Below are 17,929 nucleotides of genomic sequence, written 5' to 3'. Positions count from 1 at the left end.
ATATAAATGAAAGCAGCGAAACCTATTTTTTTGTTCGAAAGTGTTCTGTTGTACCGAGAGGCAGACACGACCACGCTCGCTGGTTCTAATTCATCGATTAACTGAGCCATGCTTATTGCATCTAACATTAGATGATGTAAAAACTCTGTATGATTGTCACATCGAAGATTACTTTTACTTTCGCAATGAGTCTGAGTGGCCAGCCCTACAGCTACGACTGAAACTTGAAATAAACCACTAAGAGCTTTTTTCTAACCTGAGTCCAACACGACCACTGAATAAAAAAATATTTTAGAGAATAAACAAACGTTTTATGGTAGACAGTGTATAATAGCGGGGTTGCAAATATAAAAATACCCAGAGTGAACCCGTCGTCCAAAAATGAAACTGAGTTCAACCTGAGTGAAAAAAAACAAACGTTTTGATAGCCATTTTATTGGAACTCGGGCGAACCTAGATTCGACTTAAGTAAAAACAAAAACGCTTTAATTAAACAGCAAACTGTCGCACTCTTACTTCAACCGTGCGGATGTATTACGGATTTCGCTTTCGATTCTTATGAGAATCAAATAATTCAATGACAAATTGGGGCATTGGTTCTACTAAACAGCAAATCATTTCTATGCCTTTGCATCAGTAACATATATAAAAAATATATAAAAAAAACCTGATTTAATCCACCTAGTGGTGAAAGGAACCTTTGTTATACGGTCTTACTTGCTATTAGATAGAAATCAACAAGTCCTCGGAAAATAAATCATCTATTGGTTAAGATTGCGTGGTGCGTTTGTTTACATAAAATTTTTGGAAACTGAATAAGTTTACAAACTTTGAACGAAATAGAAGTACTGTAAAACGGGGAAACATTGATCAGTTCAGGAAAGTTGGCAGTAGTGGTTTATTTCACTTATTTATGCGAATGGTCCATTTGATCAATGTTACCCCGGTGATCAATGTTAGCCCGTTTTACGGCACTTATAAATTTTGATAGTACCTTTTCTTATGAAATTGCTGAGTAAGTTGTTACTAATGTGGGTAAATGCAAGTAAAAGTAAGTTGTAAGAAGAAATAATATTCTTTAACATATACATTGCGTAGTAAAGGTCTAGTTTATGAGTTTTTGAACTATGCATAATTTCCTGTCATGCCATTCTATCTGATTAACAATAATAAAGTTTTCTTGAATAAATTTCATCAATTTTTATTAACCTTCGGTTACTCACGCTGTTGTATTTTATACAACACGTGTAGGTTTTTGAACGCCATAGTGTTATAAAGTTACAAATCGTTGTTTATCTAACGTATATTTTTCAATAAACTTGTTATGAGAAAAATGTCATAATTATTCAATGCATTAATACTTTAAATTGTTGGGAAAATAGATCAGCATAAATCGACATTACAGAAACGAAGCTAGCAGCATTAAGGTGTACCGCAATTGGCCCCAACTGAAATTTTCTCTCGTTTCTTCATTTGGAAAAATGGTGTCTGTATGCAGCAAAACTATCAGCAAATGTAAAATGTATAAAATGTATCCATCTGTTGGTAGTCGAGTAATTCGGGGTCAAAATTAGAGTATCTTTTATGATCAAAGTTCAAAGTAGAGGGATACTATGTTCAGCAAAGTTGTGTATTTTTACTGTTTGCACAGCTTTGTAATACACAAAAAAGTCATATAACAATTACAAAAAGAGCTAAAATAGAAAAACTGATTTTACAAATGCATATACCATAAATAAAATTTCTCTAACTTCGCTGAAGAGATAGAAGATTACTAAAACTTTGCAGAGCATATCAATGTGTTATATTGAAACTGAAGAAAAATAATTTTTTTATTTCACTTTTAGGGGGATTAATCAAAATTTAAATTCTATCAGACGATAGAGCATTCAATTTCAAGAAACTCTCCCAAAGGTTTGATAAACTTTAAACCAAGTTTTCCTAGTCAAAAGTCTAATACACACGTTTTCTTTGGTTTGGGCTATTGTGCGCGCGAGTAACCGTGTTACAAAAGTTGGCGTGAGGATTAATATCTTTTGACCGGTAAAACCAATTCTTATGAAATTTTGTATATATATTCGTAGTGTCAAAACCTCTCGTTTGATATAAAAATAATTGAAATTAGGTAAATTATCTTGGTTAAAATCATTAAAAATAATTGTTAATTTTGGTGTGGTGTATACGATTGCTCATAACTTTCAAATTAAACGTCCAATCAAAAAACCATTCAATAGTGATCTATCCGGCTATATTACCTGCCAAATGAAACTAATAGCGCATAAATCGGTTTGGCCATCTCTGAGAAACAGGCGATCATTTGAACCTTGTCAAAACTGGTTTTTTAAGGCTAACTTTTAAACCACTTGTTTGTTTTCAATAAAACTTGGCACAATGTTTAGCAATAGTAAGATCTTTCATTTGGTACTAAGATCGTTGAAATTGATTATGTGGTTCCGGAGAAAATCGTGTCACGTAGTTTTCACATTCTTGCTTATAACTTTTAAACGAAAAGTCGGACCACGAAACAGATAGCACAGCAATATTCTCCACTATAATACCTTTCAAACAAAAGTAATAGCAGACAAATCGGTTCAGCCATCTCCGAGAAATAGGCGATAGAAAATAAGCAGCGCACACACACACATACACACACACACACACACAGACATTACTCAATTCGTCGAACCCTATCGATTGGTATATATGACTCGGCCCTCCGGGCCTTAGATCAACTACGTGTTTTTCGACCAATTCCTAAACCTTTGTTATATAGTATAACAAAGGTAAAAACTTACCATAATCATCTTACCGCTTTTGTTATTCTTTTCAAGGCGAATGAATTCTACGCTGCTGAAGAAATGACGTCAGTGGCACTCAAGTCAATGAGAAATCTAGAGGAAATGTGATATCAACCGACAACTGTACATAAGAGCTTCCAAGTTACATTGGCAACACAATGGTGCTTTATTACACTATAAATTATATAAATATGTACACCACTTCTGGACTGAAGCATTGTTTTATCTATTTATACTAAGCACCATTTTTAGTCATAATGCATAGAAATTATCACAAACATGCGAAACTCTGTAACGGTTAATTGTTCGTGCAAGTAAAATAAACTCAAAGGCGTCCGCTTCTGATGCAAATCTATCCTTAGTTTCTATTCAGACTGATCTGAAGAATTTCCTCTCAGACTACATACACAATTTCTTTGGTAGTGGGATAAACCGGGGGCGACGGTTCGTGTCATCCGGATGACGTTCCTGTGGGCGAATCTCAAGACGTCGGTATGCTCCAGCTGAAGGTCAGCTATCCTCAGGAGTAACCAACGTGCTGCTGTGATGGCGGCTGTTGTGGCGACGGGTGATGATCTGGTCCTCCCATTGGGTGGACACCTCTTGCTTCATGTCACACCATCAAATTGATGAACCCATGATGATTGAAAATTGAAGCTTTGGCCAACGCACACTCTTCACTCAATGGTGTGCTTCCATGGCTATCATTACTGTTGCTGTTATTGTTCATATCGGACCGCAGACCATTGAACAGCTCTTGACCTCGGGGCACTGCGAATGACACAAACCGATTAGTATCGCACACATCCGATCCAGGGGAGTAAATCTCACCATGCTTTTTCTGGCGGGCACGGGAATTTTGGAACCAAACCTGCGTCACTCGCTTACTCAGCCCAGTTGCCAATGCTATTCGCTCCAGGTCCTGCCCATCCGGATTGCTATCGATCTGGAAGTTGGCTTGCAAGATTTGAATCTGCTCCTCGGTGAACGTCGTTCGTATCCTTTTCGTTTTGTTCTTTCCGTTACCTTCGGCATCACAACCATCCTCGCTGGAAGTTGTTCCATCATCAATCAGCTCCATGTAGTGCGTCTTGCACAACACCCGATCGTCGATGATGGCAAATTGTTCCCCCGTCGAGAGCTGTCGACCGCAGGAATCACACGCAAAGCACGCCAAATGGAACACGAAATCTCGCGCCCTTCGCACCCAGTCGGAGGGCGATATCGAACGGGAACATTTGGCGCAGCTGGTTTTAAATTTTCTGCCAAAAGAAAGAAACCAAAAATATACCGAAAAAAAAATTAGTAAGTGAGCGGCTTAGTGCATCGACCACGGTGGGAACTCACTTGATGTAATCGGCTTTGCAGTACACTTCGCCATCCTTGAAGTAGCACGAGGTCTGACGTTCCAGCGAGCAGTAGCATACGCTGCATCGCAGACATGATCCGTGCCACGCACAGCCGCTCACCTCGAAGATGTACCGGTCGGTGATCTGCTCCGAGCAGCCACCGCAGGATTTGTATTCCGTCTGTTCAGGGAGGAAAAAGAGAGCAGAGATAGATGGATTAAAATTAATATAGAAGGCATATCATGCTGGAACGGTATTAAGGCAAAGTTACACACAACAGAAGAAGTTAATAAAATTATGGATATTTGAATATTCACTTATTGCAATTGTGATGGCAGTAGAATTAAAATATTAAATCTATGCATACCTATTGTATTCACGACGTTCGATTCAATTTAAGATAGTGTGCAATTTCTACTAGGAAAAGCAAATTCTTCATTGGTCATCAGCATAATCCATATACATAATTAACCCGTATTTGCTTAACCCTTTAACGGATAAGGACGTTTGTAGGCGGCATTCGCTTTCGTAGCCTCAGAGTCACATGCGCCATTCATATTGAAAGGGTTTCTTGACATTTTGGCATTAATATTACAACATTCTGACCATCCGTACAATGGTACATCCTTCAAATTCAAGGTTTCAGGTAAATTGCGAAAAATAATCGAACGCAAATTTTATCTGTAAGTAATTTCCATGGTTTACTTTAATTTTGTAATAAACCTGATTAGAAAAATAACCGGGTGTTTAAAGGTGCGTTTAAACTGGATAATTTTTTGGCAACATGTGGAATGCAACATATGGTATGCGACATGTTGTTAGTTGTTACTCAATGCTGCTTCTGTTGCCACCTGAACATTTGTTATACGTTGCTATGTTGCTTGGAAACATCGGGCAACAGTTTGGAAAAAGTTGCATGCCACATATTGCCAATCTAAACGCACCTTAACGCTCTAAACATAAAAAGCGAAAATCTTTTCTAGTTTATTTTTTACCTGGTAATCATTCGGATAATTATTTTTGTATGGAAATCAAAACTTGAGTTTCTTTTGAGTTTACTTTCTTGAAATACTAGTGATTAGCTTGATCGCATTGTTTAATGATGTTTTCTGTTAGAGGGTTAAATTTGAGCATATATTGTATGACAATATTGTATGATTGTATAATTTATATCCAAAATATTTATTGACGGAAAACAACACCGTGGTTCCTTAATCATGTCAGTAAAGACCGGAAAATTTGAGTAAATCCAGTTTTAATTCTTCTATTGAATCTAACAAGGTTCATGAATAAGTTTATAAGTTCATGGCATTGAGGCAGAAAATTAAGCGCAAACATATAGCAAGAGTATATTTACAAATGTACACTAGAAGAAAATATTGATGTGCAAAATTATTGCCCAACCGGACCGAACTGTTACTCCAAAACTAGTTCTCCATTGCGTGTTGTTCTCGAAAATAAAGGTTTTTAGCGTTGTGAATTGTAAATGTTGGAAATCGTGTGATAAAGTTTAAATGTGAAGCCTCACAGTGAAACGGATTCATAAAAACGCGAACATCAACTTTTGTGGGGAAACTTCTAAGTTTTCCGCATTTGTGTCTTCAGGAAAGTTTCATGGTTTTCAAAGTACTTTTTAGTTATTCCAAAAAAATGCAGTAAGGGGGAGGGTCAATAAATAATCAATTTTACTTTCTTATTTGAAGCCAAAATTTAAACCATGTTCTTAGGGTAGTACAAAATCATATTTAAGGAGTTTTTGTTAAAGAAAGTAAACTTCTATGTCTTAAGACAAAGAAGTCATGATGCTACAAACTAATGTATCCTCTTAATACCAGTTTTTCTAATTTGTTTTGGTTATTTTCATTTCTACGCAGTTTTGATGTTCCACAAAGTTTGACATGCTGTGAAAATACATCTTTTGCTCTACTACTTTTGGGTTTTAGAGCCATTACAATTTTCGTCTAATTTTCAAAAAGCCTTTAAAGTGCTTTATTTTAAAAGGGCGCAAATATGCGCAGCCAATCTCCGCTACTTTACGTACTGCAATGTAGTAGGGTAGTTGATCCAGTAGTTGTGGTACTACCAATAGTTGCGCTACAATTCATTACTAATGCATATTTTCGTCACCGTAGCATTTTAGATAAAACAATTACATTTTATATATTAAACAGGTTTTTAGAAGTATTGGTAGTTAGACTACACCATTTAAAATTAAAGCATTATTTGCTAAAATCCAATTTTCCAAAATCTAACGCGCAGTTGGAGCGCACAACTATAGGCGCTCATCTATAGTTTTGCTACGATGTTTTTTCACTTAGCAACCTAGCAATGTATATGGAATAACACAATTAAAGGAACATCTAACTTAATTAAGGAAACATTAGCGCAACTGTTGGTACCATATAATTGAATCGGAAAATTCATTTTTTCTTTATAAAGCTTCTCGTACAACGAAAGCAATTGTCTTGCCTTGTGACAAATACCTTGTATTTGATAAATTTATATCCCACAAGCATTGATTGAAGCATATCTATACCTATAAAGAAGGATTTCTGTCTGTCTGTCTGTCTGTCTGTCTGTCTGTCTGTCTGTCTGTCTGTCTGTTTTGTGTTCCTTATAGAATCAAAAACTACTGAACCAATCGGCGTGAAAATTTGCATGTAGAGGTTTTTAGGGCCAGGAAAGGTTTTAGTGATGGTTAGAGACCCCTCCCCCCACTAAGAGGGGGGGCTCCCATACAAATGAAACACAAATTTCTGCATAATTCGAGAACTAATTAAGCAAATAGAACCAAATTTGGCATGTGGGTGTTTTCGGTGACAAGAATTTATTCTAGGGTAATTTGAGACCCCTCCCCTCTTTATAAGGGGAATTATAACTCCTCTCCCCTTTAAGAGGGGGGGTTTCCATACCAATTTCCTCATAACTCGAGAACTAATCAAGCAAATGGAACCAAATTTGGCATGTGAAGGTTTTCGAGGGCAAGAAAATTTTCTATGTTGAATTAGGACCCCTCCTCACTTTAAGAGGGGGGGCTCCTGTACAAATGAAATACCAATTTCCTCATAACTCGAGAACTAATCAAGCAAATGGAACCAAATTTGGCATGTGTGTGTTTTTGAAGACAAAATTTTTTTCTATTATGAATTGGGACCCCTCCCCACTTTAAGAGGGGGGGGGGGCTCCTATACAAACGAAATACAAATTTCCTTATAACTCGAGAGCTAATCCAGCAAATGGAACCAAATTTGGCATGTAGGTGTTTTTGGAGGCAAGAATGTTTTCTATGATGAATAAGAACCTCTCCCCACTTTAGGAGGGGGGGCTCCTATACAAATGAAATACAAATTTCCTCATAACTCGAGAACTAATCAAGCAAATAGAACCAAATTTGGCATGTGGGTGTTTTCGGTGACAAGAATTTATTCTATGGTAAATTGAGACCCCTACCTCTTTATAAGAGGAATTGTAACTCCTCTCTCCTTTAAGAGGGGGGGCTGCCATACAAATTTCCTCATAACTCGAGAACTAATCAAGCAAATGGAACCAACTTTGGCATGTGAAGGTTTTCGAGGGCAAGAAAATTTTCTACGGTGAATTAGGACCCCTCCCCACTCTAAGAGGGGGGGCTCCTGTACAAATGAAATACAAATTTCCTCCTAACTCGAGAACTAATTAAGCAAATAGAACAACATTTGGCATGTGGGTGTTTTTTTTGGTGACAAGAATTTATTCTATGGTGAATTGAGACCCCTCCCCTCTTTATAAGAGGAGTTATAACTCCTCTCCCCTTTAAGAGGGGGGACTTCCATACAAATTTCCTCATAACTCGAGAACTAATCAAGCAAATGCAACCAAATTTGGCATGTGAAGGTTTTCGAGAGCAAGAAAATTTTCTATGGTGAATTAGGACCCCTCCCCACTTTAAGAGGAGGGACTCCTGTACAAATGAAATACAAATTTCCTCATAACTCGAGAACTAATCAAGCGAATTGAACCAAATTTGGCATGTGTGTGTTTTTGGAGACAATTTTTTTTTCAATGATGAATTGGGACCCCTCCCCACTTTAGGAGGGGGGGTCCTGTACAAACGAGATACAAATTTCCTCATAACTCGAGAACTAATCCAGCAAATGGAACCAAATTTGGCATGTAGGTGTTTTTGGAGGCAAGAATTTTTTCTGTGATGAATTAGGACCTCTTCCCACATTAGGAGGGGGGGCTCCAATACAAATGAAATACAAATTTCCCCATAACTCGAGAACTAATCAAGCAAATGGAACCAACTTTGGCATGTGAAGGTTTTCGAGGGCAAGAAAATTTTCTACGGTGAATTAGGACCCCTCCCCACTCTAAGAGGGGGGGCTCCTGTACAAATGAAATACAAATTTCCTCCTAACTCGAGAACTAATCAAGCAAATAGAACAACATTTGGCATGTGGGTGTTTTTGGAGGCAACCATTTTTCCCATGATGAATTAGGACTTCTTACCTTTTTAGGAGGGGGGGGGGGCTCCCATTCAAACGAAATACAAATTTGCTCATAACTTTAGAACTAATCAAGTAAATGGAACCAAATTTGGCATGTGAGAGTTTTAGATGGCAGAATTTTTTTTCTGTGGTGTATTACGACCCCTTTCCCTTTTAAGAGGGTGGGCTTCCATACAAATGAAATACAAATTTCCTTATAATTTGAGTACTAATCAAGCAAATGGAACCAAATTTAGCATGTAGGAGATTTTTGAGTCTTGAATTTATTTTATGATAGTTAGAGACCTCTCACCCCTGTGGTAGGGGGATATGGACTCTCATACAAATAAAACAGAAATTTTGGCGAAACTCAAAAACTAATCCAACTCGAGAAATTCGAGACTCTTCCATAAAACATTAATCAATAACAAGACCACAAAAACTATCTATAGTAACACTAGATCATTCAGGACGAGCCGGTCGCGAGTGTTGCCGGTGACCCGCCGTCGGAAGCGCCGCCCACTGGGGGACTTGCAAAACTCGAGAAGTGATAAAGATCATCCGAGATTCATGATTTATGTACAACACAGGTTAATTTGTGGCAATACGAAGTTTGTCGGGTCAGCTAGTACCTCAATAAACAAGCAAAATGAGGGTATATTATGCTTAGTGGCGCAGCTAATGGATCATCTACCCTATGTTTTACTTCATATGTATGTCGTGGTGGATCACGGTGGAACATTTGAGAAAACTGCGAACTTTATTCGACAAAAACTCCTCAAATAAAATTTTGAACTACTTTTTCTCAGACATTGTTTATTTTTGGCTTCAATTAAAAAAAGATAAATTGATTATTTTTCGACCCACCCATACATGCACATAATGCACATTTTTTACAATGACAAAATAGTAGGTACTTTGAAAACTAAGAAACTTTCCTGAAGACACAAATGCTTAGTAGTAGTTTCTTAGTAGTAACAAACTTAGTAGTTTCCCCGCAAAAGCTGATGTCCGCCTTTTTATGAATCCGTCCCTCTGTGGATCGTAGCGAGAAAAAATCAGTTCTACAACCTTTCCACAAATCCTATTCGGACCCTTTCCTTGTGGGACTATGTATATATTAGGGTTACCAAGTGGCCGAGTTTTGGCCGACGCAGCCTGTTTTTCATCCACAACACTGGTCAACCCGGCAAAAAAGCCAGTTTTTATACACAACTACCCCGAACCTTACGTGCTGATAATACACGGTGTTAGGTAGCTTAGTACAGATATTTCAGTAGGTGATAGAGGACCGCATTTGACGAAAAAAATCCTTCTACGCATATGGTCAAATCTCAATCGTTACGGAGCTATTGAACATTTTTAGTTTTCGGTTCTGTTTTCCTTAAATTAACTCTGGTACAAAAACTATGCTAACTAACTCAATTTTATTACTTCCATTTGAAAGCTGAGAAAATTTTGTATTGAAAATTGCTTTTGAACCTTCTACTTCGTGAACTTTAGTAAATTTTTAGAAGCAAAAAAGCTCGAACATCTCCTAAACAGGTGTGATAAAACTAATTGCTTTTATTTACTAATTTGATGCTCTGGTACCGTTCAGCAATTAGTTCTTTGACGTGTAACGCATGTTGCAATTTTATTTTAGACGTATCGTATTGGGTGTTAAATTAGTACACTGAAGTCGCTTTTTAAGCGGTTTTTTGCGCGACTATTTTTACGCGAATTTACACGGTTTTTTTTACGCGAATTTCGAAATTTTATGCGTTTTTTTTACGCGATTTTCGGAATTCACGCGGTTTTTTACGCGAATTTCGGAATTTACGCGGTTTTTTTTACACGGTTTTGATTTACGCGGGATATATCCTTCGCGTAAAAAGCGACTTGAGTGTATCTGAAAACTGCACGAATTCATACATCACGCATAGCATGCGACGAACACAGTCTGACACGTATGGAAAACAACAGCAGCAACGGTAATGTTTTTTTATATATTTAGGATTCCACTCCACTTTTGCTTGCATAATCCTGCAAAACTCAAGCCACTCAGGTTTATTCCCAGGCCGCAGCTCTTGAACCTGTAGTGTGGAAAGGATGAATTTTGATCCGCTCCACACTTCCAGGCTGCATTGGGATGTGTTGCAATTCGCCCTGATCTTGTCTTAACCCTCTATATGGCAATGGCAACTATACTGCCACCAACGAAAAATATTTGTTTTGCTTCTATAATTATATTGATATTATTATAGAAACAAAACAATTATTTTTCTGCCTTATAAAGGGTTAAATAGCAATCGGATAAAGACTCGAATTTTGCGAATTAATTTTGTGTGTTGCAATTTTACCGTGGACACCCTTTATATGAAACAGATCTTTCTGATATTTCTAGGGACAATCTGGCTTTTCAATGGTTCCAGATTGTTTCCAGGATGATAGTATGGGATTGCTTCTCCAAAAATTTGAAGGTTCCAGTGCTATTCATTGAACCTGGTGTCAACACTAAATATTACATCGATAATGTTTTGAGGAACCGCTTGCCTCCCATCGTCAAAAAACACTACAAGCATGCACCATACTGCTTCTAGCAAGATTCTGCACCATCTCACCAGGCGAACGCTACACAGGCTTGGTGTGAGAACAATCTTCCGGATGTTATTTCTTCAAAAGAGTGGACTGCCGCTTCGCCTCGACTTATCTAAGCATAAGCTTCCATGCTAGGCAAACTAAGGAGTACCAAAGCATTGACTTTCAAGCGACGTTTGGAGAAAATTTGCGATGAAATGCTTCGGGATATCGTGCAACGATCAACAACGATTGTGACTGGTAATCAAAGCAAAGGGAGAAAAATTTAAATTGAACTAATTTAAGACGAATATGATGGATATACTTTACATGTAATACACTCAAAATTACAATTTATGCAAAAGTCTTTTTTCTGTGACCATTTACTTTACTTATAGTTATTACTACTCAGTTGTTGTATTTCGAACTATTTTATATATTATTATTTTATTGCTTAACAGAAGTATTTCACCACAAATTTTCTACATTCCTGATTACTTATGCTATTGTGGTTGGTATTTAGCATAAATATATAGCAAAATTGGTAAAGTTTTTCATATTTACCGAAAAATATCAATACAAATAACAAAAAAAAGCATTAAATATTATTATTATTTTTATTATTATTCCCTATTTTAGAGGTTTACAGCCTGGGGCTAGTTCGCCTCTTTTAAATAGTACACTATTATTATTTCCCATTTTTCATTTTAAAACAGACTGTTAGTGTCAATAAGATCGTAGCACTAACCACTTAATTATCTTGTACTCTAACAGCTAGCGGCGAAGTCTGTCGAATAAAAACAGAAGATCAAGTTTCGAAAGCGGAGTTTAGCACCGAAGCTTTACTTTACACTAGAACAGGACACATCATGTTATTTTGATAAGAAGGCAATTATATGTTATAAAGGTGTTCCTGCTTTATCCGTTTAAAGTTTAAAACAACAGCTTTAAATAAGCATTCGACAAGGATGTCCGTGCCAAATGTGTAAATTATACAATTAGGAATTTGATTTCAGTACGATTTTGGTAACAAAACGTTAGGGGCCAAATAGAATGCTGCGTCAACGCGTCCATCAGCGTTATTCTGACGAATTCAAATTGTCGCTGTCGCATCGTTCTATTTGGCCCTTTAGAGCTGTGAATGTTTACTAGCATAATGCTTAATGCACTCTCATTGATAAAACAGTTTAAATACTTCTATAGATCCATATGTTTTATTAAATAGGATATGAGATGACATTTTCGGTAAGCTTCTAATCTTTCGGCACACTCTACTCTAATGATTCACGGATTTGAAGATCTGGATTACACAGTGATATCAATTAGCAACAAATAATAATAGTTTAACTTTGGCACTGTACGATTGTTATATAATAGCAAGAAGATGGCTTTAAATCGTTTCACATTCTTACTGTTTCATTTCTTTATAACCTATCAGCACTGCGGAAAAAGAAATGAATGCAAGTAGACCAATTGTTTCAGTCCATTTTTAATCGTCTTTTACTCGATAAATTGTAATATGACGTTAACCTCCCACTATACGATGGCGATTTTAATATAATTCTATGTCAGAATATAGCATATTAAGAGGGAACGCCCAAAGGATTTTTCGATATCTGACCTCCTTGAAAAGTTACGGTAAAAACTGTGTTATCTCTAGGGAAGTGCATCGCCATATGAAATTTTAAACGCGTTTTTCTCGATACCATGTTTTTTTTCAGCTGGCGTGGTACGTCTGAAATCTAAATTGTTACATAGCCGTTTTTTGATATTTCAATTTTTCAATTTTTTATACGCTCAACTGGAGATTTTAGCTGAAAAAGCACCTTTCTTTTGGAAAAATTGCCGCCATTTTGGTAATTCTTCGAATTTTCAAAACCCGCTATGTAACAATTTAGGTATTGACCTAAAGCTTCAAAATCATCCTTGAAATCCGTTCTTCGATACTCCGTTGGTTTCCGACACGTACCGCCAGCAAGCAACTGTTTTCTAGAGAACATCCACACGCTCAGCTGTCACCAGCATAATAATCACTATTTTGGCATCCAAAGTATACAAAATACATAGTCAAATTTACCTTAACCAATAACCAGAATATCCCAACAGTTAACTTTGATTCTAGCATCCGAAGAAAAATGAACGAAAATCCATTATTTTTCGATCTTCCAGAGTAGGGTCCCGCTTAAGGGGGTTTTTTCTGTTTATTGCATGATCGTAGTGATACTTATATTTGTAGTAGTATAGTATGCGCACAGAAAATTTCATGTCTATTCGTCAATTCGATTGGTATTTCCGAAAATTCTTTTTCCGTTTTATGAAAATAGTAGCTTCTACATGGTAAAGATGCAGTGGTTAAAAGTTTAAAACATTGATATGTCGCTTGATTTACTTATAACAATTCAGACTTCAGACAGCCCAAAAAAGGAAGGTTAGCATAAGCTGACCAGACGTCCCGGATTATGAGGGAGTGTCCCGGATTTGGATGGCTTGTCCCGGATTACTAAGCGTCCCGGAAAGTATCCCGCATTGATTAATTTTTCAATCGAAACACTTTCTAAGGATGAAACATAGGAAATTATGTTACATAGCATGAAAAAACCTACAGCTGACACCGCTCGTCAACCAACCGGCACCTCGAACTCCTTATCTGAGTAATGTCACTGGTGACTGTTCTCTTTATCTTCAGCTTTCGCTTCATTATCCCCCAGTATTTCAATACTGGACGAACCTGGGGACAATTTGGTGCACTCAGCTCTTTTTGAGTCTCCCAGTTAGTTTCGGGGTACGATGCCGGCATAACAAGCCAGTCGTCGTATGTTCGAATCACGGCTGGGAGGTGCTATTGAGTCAGTAGGATCGTTGCACTAGCCCCGTAATTGTCCTGTACTCTAATAAGCGGCTGCGAAGTCTGTCGATAAAGAAGGGTCAAGTTCTCAACAGAACGTTATACCCACTCTTACTTAGCTCTTTTGAGATTAGCTGAAGTCCATTGTCCATTGTTTTGTAGCATGCATGCTGAAACTGTGACAAGCTATCATGGGACGGACCTAATGAAGGGCAAAATCCGCCCGGTGAGGCACGTTCCCCTGTGTAGCTCCGAATTCTTATCCGTCAAAAAGCACTGGTTTTCACACGTATGCCAATGAAATAGATCCCTTGTCAACTCATGACTTTTTATCACGAACCCATCCCCAAAACCAATCTGCTGCAAACCCTACCGCGAGCCAGAGCATGAAGAATTTAACCCCTGGGTTTGGCTGAAATCGGCCTTCTCTGAAACTTATTCATCATCGAGTTAGACACATGCATCGCGTTTCGTCACCACCGACCGCACAGCCCACGAGACCGGATTCTAGCCTTTGTTTATTGTTTGAGGCTTCTGTTGGGCTCCCCACTTGCTCGGTAACACTTGTAGCCATTCCGAGACGGATTCGCCGTACAGTACAGCGGTCAGCGGTATTCAGTTTTTTCACCAAAGCGCAATCCGTGATGCTGAGATCAGCCTTGACTTTTCAAATGAGGAGCGCCGCTATCGCCAAAATGAAGTGCCAAATTTCTAAATGATCCCATCTTTGCTTCCGAAACGATTTAGCAAATAAGCCATTCAATATGTCCCGCATACATCCAAAAACAATCTGGTCTAGGGCTGTCTAACCGGTAGTACCGGTAGTACCGAAACCGGTAATACCGGCCAATTTTTGGATGCCGAAATACCGGTTTTGGAAAGGCAAAAAACCGGTATTTTCTAATCTGCTTGTTTTTTCCAACTCCTTATTCGAATAAGAACTAAATTTGATAAAAGATTATAAAACTCTTAGAAAAACAACTTGGTGTTAATGCCGACCAGATTCTTCGACTACTAACAATGAAGAGAGTGAAATTGTGGGTCATATAATTATAGCTCTAGAAACCGCTTAAAGCACAGTAGCGTAACTTTGCTGTAAAAACGCTTCAATTTATTTTTGAACAACTTGATATTCAAAAGCCACCAAATTATTCGAAGGTCTCAATTAACGAATTTAGGAAACAAGATCAGGGACCAGAAATGTCATTTACAATAGTAGATTGTTATTCAACAGTGAAGTAATGAAGCTTCAGTTTCAACAGAAGCAGCGCTGATTCTTTTTAAAATTGGCCTCAAACAGCGTCATTGAAAGGATTTTCATTTCATCATGACGAAAACGGTCGTAAAATTTCATTTGCATTTCTCTAGGGTCTTTTTCTAATTCCCGTCGTAATAAGGAAAGTCATTCTAATTTTCATCATTTGCTGAATGGATTTAATGAATACTCCAAAAGTTCTTGTGCTGATTTGACTAAAACACACTTACCTTCCGATCCGTGAACTTTGAAATCACTGAAAAGGGACTATTGAAGCATATTTTTGAAATTACGCAACTGACTTCATTGCTAAAATTCGTCGTACCGTTTTAAAATCCGTCCTTCAAAATTTTTCATCGTCCGAACTAAAAATAACAACAATGTTTAAGAAGCTAACGCGCATGTATTTGTGTAGGACGGCATGACAAATGTTATACTACAAAATTTCTGCAGGTCAGGCAAGTTTTTCTGGCTGTAGAATAACGACAATGCCTTGCGTAAGTTATTTTCATTTATGAATGACGGAAATTAAAACGATTAGTCGACATTGTCTTCTTCGTCGCACGAAAAAACGTAGGAAATTTGGCTGGTAGGAATTCTTTAATGATAAAAAGCATTTAAATTGATCTCAGCTCACTTTGATTGATCGCGTATGATAGACAACTAACTAAAATAGTAGGGAATAACTAGTTTTGCATTGTGTGTCATAAAAATGCTGATATTTTTAATAATTTGTGTTGGATAGGACGGGAATAGGCAATTACGACGATGTAGCAACATACCCTATCAAATATTCAGAAAAAGGTCAGCCTAGCCTTTGAAAGCAATTGAATTGATTTTAAGTAACATTTCCTACAATTTAACGCGTATTATGATTAATCTACTCAACATCGACAATTCGTGGCTGATCTCAAATCTGTTCAGAATACGGGGATCTTTGCGCTTTTTGAGCATTCTTGCCATCAAAGGATCTACCAGGAAAGAATTTGGAATATTTTTCAAGTCTTTCGAGTGATACATTGATCCCACTATCTTCGAATAGTGGAATTGGTAATAGAGAAGAGAAGGTATTTGTGAACGATGATGAAGAGGATGATGTTATGCAGGAGTTCCGGTTTGGGGATGGAGTAAAAATTGTTGAGAGGCTGTAGGAGACCGGGGCATTAATTATGCTGGAAACTACAATACAAGATATTTTGTAAATAAATAAAGGCAGGTTTCCCTGCTATAAATTTGAAGAAATGAAACAAAAATGCCTGAAGTGCTTAGATCCGTTCGCCAGACATCGATGAAAGCAGAAGTTTTTTCAATTGTTGGAAGTGTTGGTAATTAAATTCGTTCTAGTAAGGGAATTAAATCACTAAGAGTTATATCTGCTTAAATTCTACTTTGCTAAGCAACAATACTTAGGCTAAAGTTTCAAAATGAAAAGATTTACTGAAAAACAAAGACATTTCTATTGATTTCGAATAATCTGCCAATACCGGTATTTTATCGGTATTTTCTACGCCAATACCGAAATACCGGGTTTCACCAAAAGCGCCCAATACCGACAGCCCTAATCTGAAATTGGCTCTCTTAGTCATTTACACTAATGACTACACACAAATATATTTACAAATATACTCAGCGTGACATTTAGCCGCCTAATTTCAGATCCCGCGGCTCTATTTATACTTTCTGCAACTTAAAGATATTCAATAATTTATTCAGTCCATCGATAGATCTGTACACTTATTTTAAAACAAAACACAAACAATACTAGCAGAAATTTCTTTAACTGCTTATTCAACTGTATTTTTGAAATTGGTGGCGAAATCCATAAGCAATATCAAATCATGTATACTAGCAGAAGCAAATTTATTTCAACTGAAGTTCTGTAACTAAACACAACAAACAATTTTATAAAAGCTTCAAGCATAACCCCATAACTATATTTGAAAAGATTTATAGCTCAAAAATGATTGAAGTTGTATGCATGTCTAACGTCGTTTCGTTTCGAGTTTGAAGAAATTAACAATTTACTTAACTTAATTCATAGCTAATTTTCTTTTATATTTTTGTGTTTCAATTTGAAACATAGCAGCTGTCATAGTGTTGTTTGAAACCCATCAAACATTTTTGTGGTATAACAGCTTATTAAGCGCGTTTTACCCGGTAATTAGCTATACAATGGTTGAATAAGCTACCATTCAACAAAATATTTGCTGGAAATTTACTGCAAATTAATCCTACGTTATTCTAGTTCCTGGTTTATGGAATACAATTCAATGCTGCTGAAGCAAAATATTGTCAAAGAACTGGTAAACTCGGGTAGGAATATTTACCTTCATATCATCCAGTGTCAGTCCAATTCGATTATGGTGTATTCAATAAAAAACAATCACCAATCACGTCTATTCGCTTAGTAATAATTCACCTGCTTTTCTACCACTAGTTTTTTAACACGATTTAAAGAAACATCCAACGCGTTTCACTGTTTTCATCAGCAACAAGCGACGAACCTTTTCAACACATAAGTTTTCCACAATCAACGTCGCAGCTCGCAAAAACTTCCGTCATTTATTCCTCCACAGATGACGACGGCACTAAAACCCTGTGACCAAATTTCGAATTTTATTTTTCTTCCAACACTTCACTTAGAAACCACCACC

The 17,929-nt window shown here is 37.1% G+C and overlaps 2 protein-coding genes across 3 annotated transcripts in view; one reads left to right on the top strand and one right to left on the bottom strand.

Annotated features, from left to right (window-relative positions):
- Window positions 1-3,305, top strand: part of LOC128736149 (integrin alpha-PS4-like) — a 17,321-nt gene extending 14,016 nt beyond the window's left edge. The window contains exon 9 of the mRNA XM_053830628.1: window positions 3,222-3,305. Within this exon, the coding sequence (XP_053686603.1) occupies window positions 3,222-3,305 (84 nt within the window). The remainder of the gene's footprint in view (window positions 1-3,221) is intronic.
- On the bottom strand, window positions 3,026-17,929 carry LOC128736648 (LIM/homeobox protein Awh-like). Of its 2 annotated transcripts, XM_053831137.1 has the most exons (4): window positions 17,603-17,929; window positions 4,146-4,327; window positions 3,630-4,060; window positions 3,026-3,569 (listed from the first exon to the last, which is right to left on the bottom strand). In XM_053831137.1, exons 1-4 carry the CDS (start codon window positions 17,606-17,608, stop codon window positions 3,412-3,414), a joined length of 777 nt encoding a protein of 258 aa, XP_053687112.1. In that variant the 5' UTR covers window positions 17,609-17,929; the 3' UTR covers window positions 3,026-3,411. The 2 variants fall into 2 exon arrangements, with proteins under 2 accessions (XP_053687112.1, XP_053687111.1); XM_053831136.1 differs by having other exon boundaries at window positions 3,026-4,060.

Source organism: Sabethes cyaneus, chromosome 2 (genome assembly GCF_943734655.1).
Source record: "Sabethes cyaneus chromosome 2, idSabCyanKW18_F2, whole genome shotgun sequence".
In the NCBI taxonomy this organism is placed as follows: domain Eukaryota; kingdom Metazoa; phylum Arthropoda; class Insecta; order Diptera; family Culicidae; genus Sabethes; species Sabethes cyaneus.
Note: the sequence above shows the minus strand (reverse complement) of the source record. Positions and strands in the feature narration are given on the sequence as shown.

Coding starts and splice junctions, on each gene's coding strand:
- LOC128736648 (XM_053831136.1), bottom strand. Junction 4,061..4,145: donor TGCAAAGCCGATTACATCAA/GTGAGTTCCCAC, acceptor TTCTTTTGGCAG/AAAATTTAAAACCAGCTGCG.